This window comes from Panthera pardus, unplaced genomic scaffold (genome assembly GCF_024362965.1).
Source record: "Panthera pardus isolate Hobbes unplaced genomic scaffold, ASM2436296v1 HiC_scaffold_22, whole genome shotgun sequence".
Classification (NCBI taxonomy): domain Eukaryota; kingdom Metazoa; phylum Chordata; class Mammalia; order Carnivora; family Felidae; genus Panthera; species Panthera pardus.
Genome location: NW_026526788.1, coordinates 72,975,677 through 72,989,401, shown reverse-complemented (window position 1 = coordinate 72,989,401; position 13,725 = coordinate 72,975,677). Strand labels below are relative to the sequence as shown.

The 13,725-nt window shown below is 55.5% G+C and overlaps 1 protein-coding gene across 2 annotated transcripts; it reads left to right on the top strand.

The window, feature by feature from the left end:
* Nucleotides 1–2,918: 2,918 nt before the first annotated feature.
* On the top strand, nt 2,919–8,623 carry VAX1 (ventral anterior homeobox 1). 2 transcript variants are annotated; one of them, XM_053910172.1, is made up of 3 exons: nt 2,919–3,159; nt 4,344–4,538; nt 8,488–8,623. In XM_053910172.1, the coding sequence occupies exons 1-3, from the start codon at nt 2,919–2,921 to the stop codon at nt 8,526–8,528; spliced, it is 477 nt and encodes a 158-aa protein (XP_053766147.1). In that variant the 3' UTR covers nt 8,529–8,623. The 2 variants fall into 2 exon arrangements, with proteins under 2 accessions (XP_053766147.1, XP_019315117.2); XM_019459572.2 differs by lacking the exon at nt 8,488–8,623 and adding an exon at nt 6,360–8,201 and having other exon boundaries at nt 4,344–4,531.
* Nucleotides 8,624–13,725: the final 5,102 nt, after the last annotated feature.

Here is a 13,725-nt window from a genome sequence, read left to right as displayed (position 1 = left end):
CACCGCGCTGGACTTTTCTAAGGGTCGCAGTTCGCTCCCTGGCCGGTTCCCCTCCTCCACCTAACAGAAGAGGCGGTGGACTGAGTATTTTTATTTTAAAAGACTTTTTTCTGGGCCTCTGACCCGACACTGCAGGTATCAGCGTGGGTTTCACGGGCCTCAGTAGCTTTGGCAGAAAGGAGGAGGCGGCTCAGCTGGGAGCGATGAGGGACCCGGAGCCACACACCCCCCTCCCCACCAAGGTGGCCCCACTGGGGCCAAAGCTTGGGTCTGGGACTTTCCACGGCCCCCAGGTCTCTCGAGGTGGGCGGCAAATCCTCCTGCGCAAGGGACCCGGGGAGGTTGGGAAGGGGCCCGGGCCAGCTGTCTGAGGGTATGACAGGGAAGGGCCACAGGCCGGGATTTGGGACCCCATCGTCTCCTCACCTAAGGAGGCCCCGGGAACTGCCTCTGGCCGAGCTCTACAGGGAAAGGCGGGCTCCATCCACCGCCCGGATCCCCTTCGGGAGGACCCGAATCCCAGGGCCCTGCACTGGCTGCGCGGTAAGGGGAGCCAAGACCCGGCGACAGCGCCTTTCGCCCGCAGGAGGGGCTGGGGAGCGGAGCCCTCGCGGCCTCGGGGCGCCAACACGGCGTTTGCGCCTGGCGGGAAGTAACTGGAGAGTTTGCTGGATTTTGTCTCCATCCCACTCTACGTCTTTAGGCCAGGGCGGCTGCAAGGACACGTCCCGCTCTCCAGCCACCCGGCCCCACCGAACCACCCGGCAGAGCGCGGAATCAAAGGCACTGTCCATCCGGAGGCCCAGCTGGCGACAGCTCGAGAGGACTGACAGGCCACCCGTCTGTCGGGCCCCGGGAAACCCGCCTCCCTGCGGAGAGTGGCTCAGGACAATCTCACACACACACACACACACACACACACACACACACACACACTCAAATAAAGTAGAAGCCCAAGGTTTGCCTCCACGGCCAGAGGTGGCTTCCGGAACCGGACCGAGCTTGGGTCCTCCGATGGGCCCGAGGGGGAGGGGGTAGGGGCGGCGGGGGAGGGGAAGGGGCGAAGGACCCCGCTCAGAGGCCCCTCCCACTCGCGGACGTTCCGCGGGGTCGAGCGGGGTGGCGGCGGGGCGGCAGGACCGCGAGGCGGGCGGAGCGCGCCGGGCGGCGGGCGGGAGCCCCTCGGAGCAAACCGCACACACTCGCACCCCCTCTCCCTCCTTCTCTCCCACCCTCTCGCCGGCACCCCCGCCCCCAGCCCCCTCCTCTTCCCCGCCCGCCTCCGCCCCCATTCTGGGAATTGTGTGGAAAAATTCTCAGCCAAACCTCCCACCTCTCCTCTCGCCCCCCCCCAACCCCCCGCCACCCCACTCCCTTTAAAAAACCCCCTTTCCTCCCCGGCCCCTGCACTCTTTGTGAATGAGGGCAGGGAACACGGCCCTTCCCCCGCCCAGGAGCCACGCCAGACCGCCGCACTCAGAGGACTGTTTGTTAATAGTCCAATTAGATAATTGCCATCTTTCACTCCTTTTGCTCCGCATTTCCCATAAAGGAATGAATGGGGAGAGCGGCGTGGAGAGGGCTTCTGCCCCGGCAAGGTGACGAGAAGGGCTGGAGCATGCTCCTTGCACAAGGCCATGCGCTTGAATTGAATCATTGTAGCCTAATCAATGCTCTTATTGGATTACTGGCTGTTGCTTTTCTCAAAGATATTGTAGCAGAGACAATGAAATAGCTAGGGGAAAACTTTTTTTTTTTTTTTTTTTTTTTGAAGCAGATCTCACAGTTGAGATTTTCTCGGCTCTCTCCCTCTCCCCCCCTCTCTCCTGCTGGACTCTGAGTACAAAGCTGCCCTTTGAATGGGCTGCCTCAGGGCTGACCGGAGGTGCAAGCGTGAAAAAATCCAACGGGAACACTAAATGAAGAGAGGTGGCCGTTTAAGATGGCTGTCAGCGTCGAGGTGTGTTAAGGAGGAGTTATTTGGGACGAAAGCTTGGCTTTTAGAGTTCGGGGGAGACACTTTTTGGGAAAACTTTTACTCCCCCCCCCCTCTTTTCCCCCTAGAGGCAACCTCTTTCTTCTGCAGCAGGGTGTGCGAGGGTTTTTGTTGGTTTCTCTTTCCCTCCCCCCTCCTCCCTCATTCAGCTCTATCTGTCGAGTGTGCAGAAAACCCCTCTAGCCAGTATGTGAGCAGGAGGGTCAAAGGCAAAGGGAAAGTTAATAATGCCTGCTAATGGTACTAACAATTCAGGATGAATCTTGTCAAAAGTTTTTCTGGAAGTGTGGGTCTTTGATTGTGTGTTTCCTGAAAGCAAGACCAGTCATTTCCGTTTATTCACTGGCTAAACCCCTACTTGATTGGGGACAAGGACAGAAACCATCCATTACGATCTGATATATTATCCAAACAATTTAGTGTATTCATGAGGTAACCGAAACGTGGGGGCTGCGAAATTACCCGTAATCAATTGCAACAGCGAGTGTGCGTCCCCGCGGGTGTCGGACGAGTAGAAGTCGCCGTCTCAGCCACAGGCGGGAGCCGCAGCATTTCGGAGTTGCTCTGCTTGCTACCTGATCGCCAGGCTGGGGACACTGGACGTGCTCAGAGGACGCGGACGCTGACGAGGCGGCCTCGCCGCGGCTCCATCGGGATCCTGGATCAGACCCGCCGCCTCTCCGCGAGCGCGCCACTCGCCGGTCGCCGCTGACCCGCCCGCGGTCGCCGCAGCCGCCCCGCGGGGACATTCATTCTTGCCGCTTGCCTCTCTCTGGGCTGGGCGCAGGAGCTCCTTTGTAGGGTTTTGTGCCCGCGGCGCCTCCTTTTTTTGTTGTTGTTTTTTTTTTCTTTTTTTTTTTCTTTTTTTTTTTCCCCCTTTCTTTTTCTTTTCTTTCTTTTTTCTTTTTTTTTTTCCCCCCCCATGTTCGGGAAACCAGACAAAATGGACGTTCGGTGCCACTCGGACGCAGAGGCTGCCCGGGTCTCGAAGAACGCGCACAAGGAGAGCCGGGAGAGCAAGGGTGCGGAGGGGAGCCTCCCCGCCGCTTTCCTAAAGGAGTCGCAGGGCGCCTTCTCCGCGTCGGGCGCCGCGGAAGATTGTAACAAAAGTAAATCCAATTCGACTGCCGATCCGGATTACTGCCGCCGGATCCTGGTCCGAGGTAGGAATGGGGTCGGGATGCAGGGCGCGTGTGCTGTGGGGGAGGACTCGGGGGCCCGAGCTGCGCGCGGCTCCAGACGCAGGCCCGCGGGGAGGAGGTGTCGGCTGCGAACTCGGAGAAAGTTACTGGCCTTTCTCCCCCCCACCCCCACCCCCAGCCGCGGTCTGGCTGGCCGCTGGGCACTCGCACCCGGGGCGCGCACTCTCCTGCAGCCTCGACCCTCCGAGTCCCGAGGGGCCCCGCCTCCTGGGCTGCTGGGGAGCCTAGGAGCTGCGCGGGCCGGCCGGGGCTCCGGGCTGCGGCCTCCGGTCGGGGAGAGGGAGCAGGACACTATGGAGGACGAGTGCGCGCTGTGCGAGCCAGAGGACCTGCCGCGAGCCTGCCTACGGGCTCCTGCGCCCTGGCGGGCCGAGTGCACCCAAGGGCAGTGCGGGAGCCGGGGAGCAGCTGCCGAACGCCGGCTACTGCCGGGCTAGTTGGCGCGCTGGGCCGAGGGCCCCGGCGCCGCGCTTGAGACTCGCCGCCGCCGCCGCCGCCGCCGGGAGAAGCGGCTGAGCTGGGTCGCCGGGCCACGGATGTCGCCTCGGTGCTCCACTCGGCCCCGCTGTGCTGCGCGTTTTGCGCTCGGCTAGGGGGGCGGCGGTGGTGAGGCCCGGCCCCGGCCCCGCGCCGCCCCCGCCAGCAGATAGCCAGGCCCCGGCGGCCCAGACCGGGTCCCCCCTCCTTCCGCCGCCCCGGCTCAGGAGAGAAGGAAACCCCGGGGTGGGGCGCTGGGGCAGCGGGAGACGAGTCTGGTCTACGCGCCCCAGAGCTGGGGACGGTGGGCCCCGGCCTGGTCAGTTTGGAGACCCTCAGGCTACAAGGGGACCCAGACCGCGCAGCCGAGGCTCCCAGGCCTGAAGGATCATCAGCTGATTTGGCATTTTTTTTTTTTTTTCCTCCCATGTCTAGAGGCCTCTATAAAGGCCAAGTCTGGTTCCGCCTCTCGTCAGCGGTGTGGAGTTAGCCCCCTCGCTTCCCCAAAACGCACAGTGTCTTTGCTCCCCGGCTGTGACCGCAGCCCTCCACCCCCATCCCCCACCCCAGACTGCAGGCAGCTGGCGGCCGTGTCCTCAAGCCAGCTCCGGCCAGGGAGGTGGAAGGAGACGGGAGGGTTCCGGTGGCTGACATCTCCCCTTCCTCAGATGCCAAGGGTTCCATCCGAGAGATCATCCTGCCCAAGGGCCTGGACCTGGACCGGCCCAAGAGGACGCGCACGTCCTTCACGGCGGAGCAGCTGTACCGGCTGGAGATGGAGTTCCAGCGCTGCCAGTACGTGGTGGGCCGAGAGAGGACCGAGCTCGCCCGGCAGCTTAACCTCTCCGAGACCCAGGTACCGGGTGGCCAGGCCGTGCACAGCTCTGCACAAGCCTGCCTCCCCATCTCTGTAACTGGCTCCTCCCGGGTACCCAGCCTGGCTCTGGACAGAGACGCCCAGGGGAGGCGGATTGGATGGGGTGAAAGACCTCAGGATTCCTTCCCTTCCATAAACCATTCCTTTCCCTCTACACCCTCACGTCTTCCAGGGCCTACACTCTGCCCTCCTTGGCCTAGCCCAGGAGGCCGCAACTGTTGTCCTTTGGAATTCTTTTTAGATCACAGTCTTGAGAATAACCTGCTTGCCTCTTCTGCTCCACAAGGAACCAATATTTGCCCCTGTCTTGGCCACGCCATTTTGGCCAGATTTCCAGGCACCACCCTCTTTGGGGACCCCAGGCTTATTCAACACCCAGGCCTGTTCTGCAAGCATGGGGCTGGGGCCAAAGGCACCTGGGTGCTGAGGGTGACAACTAGATTGCAAAGGCACTCATGCCTGAGATTTGCCTGTGCAGGCAGGCCACCCTGCTCCTTGAGTCTGGACCTGGGCACCCACTGGGCACCTAGGAGGCCCTGTCTTCTGTGACAATGATATATGGGATCAGGGGCAGATCTGGGGCCCTGGGAGCCATCACTGCCAACTGCGCTTTAGGTCTTTTCCTTTACATAAAATCCACATGATGTTACTGGAGTTAGTCACATAGACTCTGGACCCTGGACTTTTCAGGGCCGGAGAGCTTTGGGGCCTGGTGAGGGCATGGCATCAGCTTGGCCTAGGTAAGGGAGACTCCTTTCTGAGGGCCAGTCTCTTTCCCTGTGCCCAGCCCTGAAGCAGGTAAGGAGCATTTTAGGTCTGGGATCTGGGCAGAAAGCTGAGAACTGAAGACAGATCATCTTGGATGTTCTTTTTGAGTTTGAGTTGGCATGATAGCTTTTTCCTGTTTTCTCTACTACCACCCCTCTTAGGTTTACAAAATCTAGACCTTTCCATATAGCTGCTAAACTCCATTCTGGGCCACCAGGTAGGCCCGAGGAGGGGGCAGAGGGAGATGAGAAAGTGAGAGGGAGGTTGGCGGAGAGAATTTAGTTCACCCCAGCCTCCTGACTTCCTCCCATGATTCCAAAGTTCATGTTGGAGAACAGGTGATAAATGAAGAGTATCACTCAGAGCCTCCAATCCAGAGGCAGAGAGAGGAGGTGGAGATAGCTTGGCCTATAAAGTCCATCCTGCACAAATTATTCCTTCTACAGCCACCTTCCCAGCTTGCTGCTAGTTAATGGCCAAGTCTGACCCCAGTAAGCAAGTAACAGCCTCTTGAAGCCTTGGACAGTACTAATGCGGCAGAGGCTACATTTGGTTGGGCCAAGGGCCTGGGTCCAGCAAAACAGAGCAACACTCCTCCTCACCCACCCCCTACTTCCCACACAGCAGCCTTCAGGCCTCACCCCTCTCCTGGAAATGTGAGCTCACAAGCCAGGATGATCCCCGTCTGGCTGCATGCAGGTAGCTAGGCAGCCCGGTGAAATTCCTTCTGGTCTTCCTTCGAGTTAGGATCACGGACATCTTTAATACTTTACTTATAATCTCTGACAGCCTAGGCCCGCTTCCACGACACGGAAGCCCAGCCTAGTGCAGCTGTGTCCAACTCTTGGTGGCCCAGGGAGCTCCCCAGCCAGCAACCTCTCCTGCTGCGAGGTGGGGCTGGGACCGGGGCTGGGCTGGGGCTGGGGCTGGGGCTGGGAAAGGGACCTTCACGGAGCCCTCGCGTCCTGGGAGCCCGCCCCCCTTGACGCCGGTCTCCCCCTGCCCCTCTCTCCCGCCCTCCCTGCGCCCCTGCGCCCAGGTGAAGGTCTGGTTCCAGAACCGGCGCACGAAGCAGAAGAAAGACCAGGGCAAGGACTCGGAGCTGCGCTCGGTGGTGTCGGAGACGGCCGCCACGTGCAGCGTGCTGCGGCTGCTGGAGCAGGGCCGCCTGCTGTCGCCGCCCGGCCTACCCGCGCTGCTGCCGCCCTGCGCCACCGGCGCGCTCGGTTCGGCGCTACGCGGGCCCAGCCTGCCGGCCCTGGGCGCCGGCGCCGCGGCGGGCTCGGCCGCCGCCGCCGCCGCGGCCGCCGCCCCGGGTCCCACCGGCGCCGCGTCCCCGCACCCGCCGGCCGTGGGCGGCGCTCCGGGCCCCGGGCCCGCTGGGCCAGGGGGACTGCATGCGGGCGCGCCGGCTGCCGGCCACGGCCTCTTCAGCCTACCCGTACCCTCGCTGCTCGGCTCCGTCGCCAGCCGCCTGTCCTCCGCTCCGTTGACAATGGCCGGTTCGCTGGCAGGGAATTTGCAAGAACTCTCCGCCCGATACCTGAGCTCCTCGGCCTTCGAGCCTTACTCCCGGACCAACAATAAAGAAGGGGCCGAGAAAAAAGCGCTGGACTGATTTTACGTGTTTGCCTGTATTTATATTTATAGTATCTATTGTGGTGATATTTATGGACTCGCGTATTCGGCGCCCGAGGCTCCTGGGCTGGGCTTCCCGCTCCCACCAGGCCTCTGACAGCTCTCCTTCCCCATTAGTTTCTGCTACCAATCTTATTTTGGGCTACTTTTTTTCTACCTTCTCTCCGTCCTCCTCTCCTCCCCCCAACTTCCTTCTGAATCCAGGAGAATCCAAAGAATTGGGGGGGGGGGGGGAATGCCCGAATTAGCCAACTGATGCCCCAACCGATGCCAGGCCCTGGAAGGAAAAGACTGGTTCTAAGTCAAAGCACAGGCCACCTGCTCTAGATCGGGCCGGGCCGCTGCTGCCGGTGATCATTCTTATGAATATTGAAAGAGGAAAGCTGCGCGCAGAGCCCTGGGGCTGAAAAAGCTGGTAGGTTTCGTTAGAGCAAAAAGGAAGACGTTCCTCCCTCTTGCCAGAGAAACCAGGGCTTTGGGGAGCCCCTGAGCCCCACTTTATGGACTGCTTGGGAGAGCCGATGCACACGCAGCTTTCTGGCTGGACAAATCTTGCCGATTCCCCACCCCCCCCCCCCCCACAACACCTCTAGAGAAGCAACAATCACAACCACCCCCGACCTCAGGAGATACACCAAACATCACGGTGGGCAACGGCGGTAATACATTTGATCGGATCAGCAATAAAGCCACAGTAATAACTACCACATACAACCAGATGAAGTGAAACCAGTTTTTAAACACTCCTGTCACAATCGAGTTTGGACGGCTTACGAAAATCCACGATAGAGAACGCTCCGCGGGGCAATGCAAAATTCAAGTTCTGGGTGTCATGACTTTACACGGGAACTTAAAAGGAAAAAGCAAAAGGAAAGCCAACGCCGCTAGTGACAGACAATTCAGAATCTTTTCTCCGAGGCTGTTCGGGGCGACGGCCGACAGCTCCCCGCTCCGGGAGCGAGGGAAGGGCGGCTGCCGGGCTCTTCTCGCCAGCGTCTCCCCGACGACGCGCAGGCAGAATTGCTGGGCTTGGAGACGAATCGATGCCCTTGGCGTCCTCTTCCCCACTCCCGGATTCAGGAAACCCTTCCAGCACGCAGGAAACGACTGGATTTCAGAGCTCTTCTTGGAGGACCAGGTGTCAGGGACGGAGACGGGGACAGCGGGGCTACCCGGCCTCCTGTGTGGTAGTCTCGGTATTCAGATCAGCTACCTGCTCAGATAGGAAAGGCTTCCCTCCCCACCCCCCCTCCCCCCCACCCCACCCCCCAGGTTGCCACGGTCCCAAGTCAGAAACCCGGACCGCGACACCGTCACAGCCTCATCCCTTACCGGAGCCACAAACCTCCGTCCCCGCAGCCACGGCCACCCGCATTTTAACCAAAACTACAGACCTAGACGGCGAGGTGCCGCAGTGTCTAGAATGTATCCCTTCATCCGAAGCGAGCGCAGAGCATTTTTTAAAATAGTAATTTTATTGTAAATTATTTACGTCGGAAGCTCCCCCACCCCTCTTTTTTTTCTTTTAGGAACTAGTGAAGAAAATAATGAACGATTCAAACATGGGTAGGTGTCACTGAATCCTGGCTACTAACTTTGTTCTGAATGTTTTGGATATTTGGATGTTTTGTATTTATGTGGTGAGAGTGAAATATATATATCTAAGATGATAAATGAGGTGTATTTTTGTCTTGTGTTTGAAGGATAAAAAAAACAAATCAAAAAAGAAGAAGAAGAAGAAAAGGAAGAGAGACCCAGCAAATGATATGTCTCGGTGGCCTGGGGACTCCTGGGGCGGAGGGTGGCAGGCAGCCCCAGAGCTCCAGGCCCTGCAGCCGTACCTGCCATGAGCTCCTGGGAGGAGGTTTGGGGCGGACTTTGGTCCCTAGAGACACAGCCGCCTGGCTAAAATGTTGTTTCACTTCTTTGAGTGGGTCTCACTCTCTCTCTGTCCCAATGGGTTAGACCTTCAGGCCCTGCCCCCCACCCCCATTCTCCCCGCGTGGTGTTTCTGGGTTTATTTAGGAACTTGTGTCCTGACACCCTGAAGTTCCTGCCTCCTAACACTCCCAGTTTCTAGAGTTTTCCAGCCACATCTCCAGGCTGACCGGCAGTATTTTGGATTCATGCAGTCACAGGGCCCGGAACAGTTACGATTTTCCTTTCTTCTGATTTAGAGTCTCTCTGCCGCTAAGAGAAACTTGAAGGAGCAAGAGAATGGAAAAGATATTAATTCCTGCACAGACCTCTTCCTCCACCCCACCCCAGTATATACGCGGTGGTGAGCGGATGTAGACGGTGCAGAGAGAACGCAGGGGTTGAGGAGGATACATCTAGACACTTTCCTAAAGCATGAGGCCCCCGGGGGCGCAGGCGTACCGGTCCTAGCTCCCTCTTCCTGGTGCCCGAGCACCAGGGTGAGGCGGGGGCCCGCAGTTCCCTTGGGGCACCTGCACAGGCCGGTCCCCTCGAACCCTCACGAGGGTATTGTGCCCGCACCGCAAGTTTGAGGCACCCGAAATGAGGCGGCGGCACAGTGTGGTCCGCTGAGTTCATAAGCTGAGTGTAGATTGGAACTCTGCGTGGTTTAGGGCCTTTGCGGTGAGCTGGTTGTTTTCCTGAGAGCAGCCACCGCCCCCAGACAGTCTACTTTTGTTTCTGGAAGTCGCTGCACCCCCCTTGGCTTGCTACCTCTGGGCTCCTCCCCTCCCTGTCTTATTTTCTTTAGCTGGAACCTACTTTCTCCCTTCTGTCCCTCTAAGGGTCTCTCTCCCCTGCTGCTCTGGGTCTCCGTCCCCTTGTTTCTCCTTTCTTCCATTGCTTCTCCCCAGTCGCTCTCTGTCTCTCTGCTTCTCACTCACATTCATTCTCTCTCTCTGTCTCTCTCTCTCCCCAATTCCTGTGCCCTCTCCCGGTGGCCCCAGGACCAAGGCGTGGGTGGCTCTGATGCAGTTTTCTGGCTGGTGGTTTGGGGCCAGTGAAGGGGGAGAAGAGAGCGAGAAGGTGGCATACATTTATGGAACAAAAGAAAACACAAAATCCTAGCTCCAGGGTCCCCACCAAGCTTAGCCCCCTCTCCCAGGAGCATCAGCCTGGGGAGTCACCAAGCAGATCCCTTAGAAGCTTTCCCTCCTTTCTCTTTTCACTTCCTTATCCCTAAAAAGGGGAAAGAGCTGCCTACCCCGTTTCTCTGCTCTCACCTCCCTTCCCTCCCTGGCTTTGGGAAGAGCTGCTGAGCTCTTCTCCTGCCACTCAGGGAGTGCAATTGTTCTTAACAAGACTCTTCTGCATAGAACATGAATCACAATTTTAATTAAAAAACGTTTATAGACAATTCATTTAATTTTAGTGCCTGTCTTGTTCCCCCTCCTTCCCCAAGGGCCTCCAGCAAGCTGCCTGGATCCCTGGAGGGCTCTGGTGAGGCCTCTGTCCTCCCTCTAGTGACTCACAGGCCAGGGAGGAGGCAGGTGGCCTCTGTGACAACAGCTGGCCCTGCCTGGGAGAAGGTAGAAGGGGCTCCTAGAGGTCAAGGAGAACAGCTGGAGTTGGGGGAGCTGAAAGGAATCTCATGCTCAGGCCTGCACAAAGCAATGTCCAAGTTAGCTCAGAGCAAAAAAGAAAAAGAAAAAGAAAAAAAAACCTCTCACCAAACTCCTGTGACTTTGGTGGTCAGGTGTGGGGAAGACGTGGGAAGTCACTTGGGGAGTTGAACTGGGACACAGGCTCAGATCCATACTTGCAGCTGGCCTGGCCCAGAGCAGAGTGTAGTCATAATAAATAGCATTTAGCAGCCCTTTATAGTTTACAAATAGCCTTTCACATATACCATATCGATTACTCCTTACTTGCAGAGTGCCAGCCTCATTTTAAAGAGCCACATGAGGCTTGGAGCAGTCAAATGACTCTTGCTGGAGGCTATGGCCCTTGTCAGAGCCACAAGACTATAAACTCCCCACACGGCCAGGACCCTCTTCTTCCTGCTTTTTTCTTCCTCCTTTTCTTCTGCCCCGCCTTCCTCCTTCCCTCCTTCCCTTCTTTTTTCTCTTCCCTTCTTTTATTCCTTCATACTTTCCTTCTGTGCCCAAAGTGTCTGGCTCATGGTACCTGAATTCTTTAGCCTGTTTACACCCACATCTGTGGACTTCCATTTCCAGCCCTCTTTTTTGCTTCACCAGCTGCTAAGGATTTACTTGGTGCCTTCATCAAGAGGTTTGAATTTTTCTCTTCTTCCTGTTTTCTTTCTTGCGGGTATCCAACTCCTGCCCCTACTCCTCTCCTGAGTGACATCTTTTTTTTTTTTAATTTTTTTTTAATGTTTATTTATTTTTGAGACAGAGAGAGACAGACCATGAACAGGGGATGAGCAGAGAGAGAGGGAGACACAGAATCTGAAACAGGCTCCAGGCTCTGAGCTGTCAGCACAGAGCCCGATGCGGGGCTCGAACTCACGAACCGTGAGATCATGACCTGAGCCGAAGTCGGACGCTTAACCGACCGAGCCACCCAGGTGCCCCCAGAGTGACATCTTTAAACACCTTACCATCTCTACCTCATACTTCTGTAAAAAAACAAACAAAATAAAACCAAAAAACTTCTTTACGATCTAATATTCATATGGTAAACATCTATACGGTAAAGTACACAAAGCTTAAGCATACAGTTGATGAATCTTTACACACGTGGGCGCACACACACACACACACACACACACACACACACTTCTTGAATTGTTTCAGTGATATTCTTCCAACTTCTCCTCTTAGGCCACATGATGATACAATGTTTTTCTCCTGTTTGAAAAGAAATGGTGTCATCTTGGTGTCCTGCTAATTGCACAGAAAACCTTCCAGGAAGTCTCTCCAAGGCTTCTGGACAGAATTAGAAATCATGCATTTCTTCCAATCCCCTGTGGTGCTGAGTCTAAGTGACTTAAGTCAAACATCCGATCAGAACTTAAGGTCTACTAAGTCAGCGTTTCTCAAGAAACAACGGAAGACCACCTGCTTCTGAATCACCTGGAGACTGGTTAACATGCAGATTCTAGTACTTCAGCCCCCCACCCCCATATGAATCAGAAACTACGGGAGTGGGGCTCAGGAATGTGCATTATTAATAAGTTTCCCAAGTGATTTCCACACTAACATTTGAGAACTGTACTAAATGGCAAGTTCTCAAAACACTGCAACCTCCAGCATCTGGCCCAGGGCCTGCTGTTTGGTGGGAATACAAGGAATGTTTGTTAAACAAATTAATCCACATGTTCTGACACAATTTGGAGTTTCTTGGATCACATCATACCATTGTAACAACACTATGTCTACATTGGGAAATCTTTACATTTCAGAGTCTTTTTACTGGGATGGGTTTCATTTTGATGAAGCAGGAAAGGAAAGAGGGATAGAATTTGGTGATTCCTCAGGTCTCAGGGATGGTTTTTAATAAACCCAACTGGGGCCACCTCGCTGGACATGCTGCTCCCCTTCAGACCTGGGAGTTTGGGGAGGGTAGGAGGAGAGCCCTCCAGATTTGCTAAAAGCCCTCTACCTTTCTTGGCTGGAACTGAGGATTCTACTGGAGAGATAGTAGAGAGCAATGGAAAGGAGCAAGCCCCCCAAGGGGGAGAGAAACTGGCATTAAAGGGACACAGAAGCTGAAAATTACTTCTGTATTCTCTGATTTATGCTTGAAGCCTATTTTCTATCTAGAAGCACATTTGCTTATCCTCTTACCCTGAAAACACAAAATAAATGTGGGCTTCACGTGGTAATGTTGGGTCCATTCTTAGAAATAACAGCAACACACACACAAACACACACACACTCCTATTCCTTGGTATCTCACAATGGCCACAATGATGGTTTGCTGCCTAAGAAAAAGTACTTCTTAGTGGTTACTAGTTATGGGCTCTAGAATCAGAGTGACTTAGGTTTGAATCCTAGAGCCACCACCTAATAGCTGGGTAGTCTCAGACAAGCTACTTGGCCAGCTGCCCTAAGCCTGTTTCCATATATGTCAAATGATGACAATAATGGTAGATGCCTTATAGAATTTTCATGAGTAGTTAATTGGATAAGGCTTATAAACTATCTGGTACAAACTAATACAAACATTCAAATATTAGCCATTTATTACAAGACTGTGTCATTGTGGTAACTGATGATCTGAGACTCGGGGCCTCAGTTTCCCCATCTGTAGAGTGTGGAGATTGGCATAAAGTCCTTTCATGAAGAAGGACCTGGAATTGTGGTTGAGCCAGTCATAATGGACTTTACTCTCTCTGCCTTTAGACTGGATACCATGGTCATCAGTAAGCACATTTTTACTCAAAATGATAAATTATTACTTTAGTGACATGGCAGACAGTCCTCAGCTGTCAGTGTCCTTTGGGAATTGCCTTAGCTGAGAGAGCCACCTTGCCCAAGGTCATGCCCCGCGTTTCCAATGACTGAGAGAGATATGGGGATAAGTCTGGTGCTCACACCCCAGCTTTGGGTAGCTTTGAAGGACCATTCCCTCTTCTCAACTCCCCGAATTGTTGGCCGCAGTTCTGTCAAGATTCCAATGCAGCTGGACTTCTCCTTCTGCCCGGTGCTGCTTCTTTCTTTTCTCTTCCACACTTGATGAACTTGGAGCATTCGCTAATATACCTCCTACATGCTAATCTCTCTGCTTCTTAGGGAACCCAGCTTGTATCAAATGTTGTGGGAAAGTGCATGGAAAGTGACAGAAACGGCGAGGAAGCACTGAGGACCTTCAGTGTAGAATGA

What these genes read in the sequence shown, in the direction of transcription:
- VAX1 (XM_019459572.2), top strand. Translation starts at nt 2,919, where the DNA reads ATGTTCGGGAAACCAGACAAAATGGACGTTCGGTGCCACTCGGACGCA. An exon ending in CCGCCGGATCCTGGTCCGAG is followed by an intron (nt 3,160 to 4,343) that starts GTAGGAATGGGG and finishes CCCCTTCCTCAG; the next exon opens with ATGCCAAGGGTTCCATCCGA. An exon ending in TTAACCTCTCCGAGACCCAG is followed by an intron (nt 4,532 to 6,359) that starts GTACCGGGTGGC and finishes CCCTGCGCCCAG; the next exon opens with GTGAAGGTCTGGTTCCAGAA.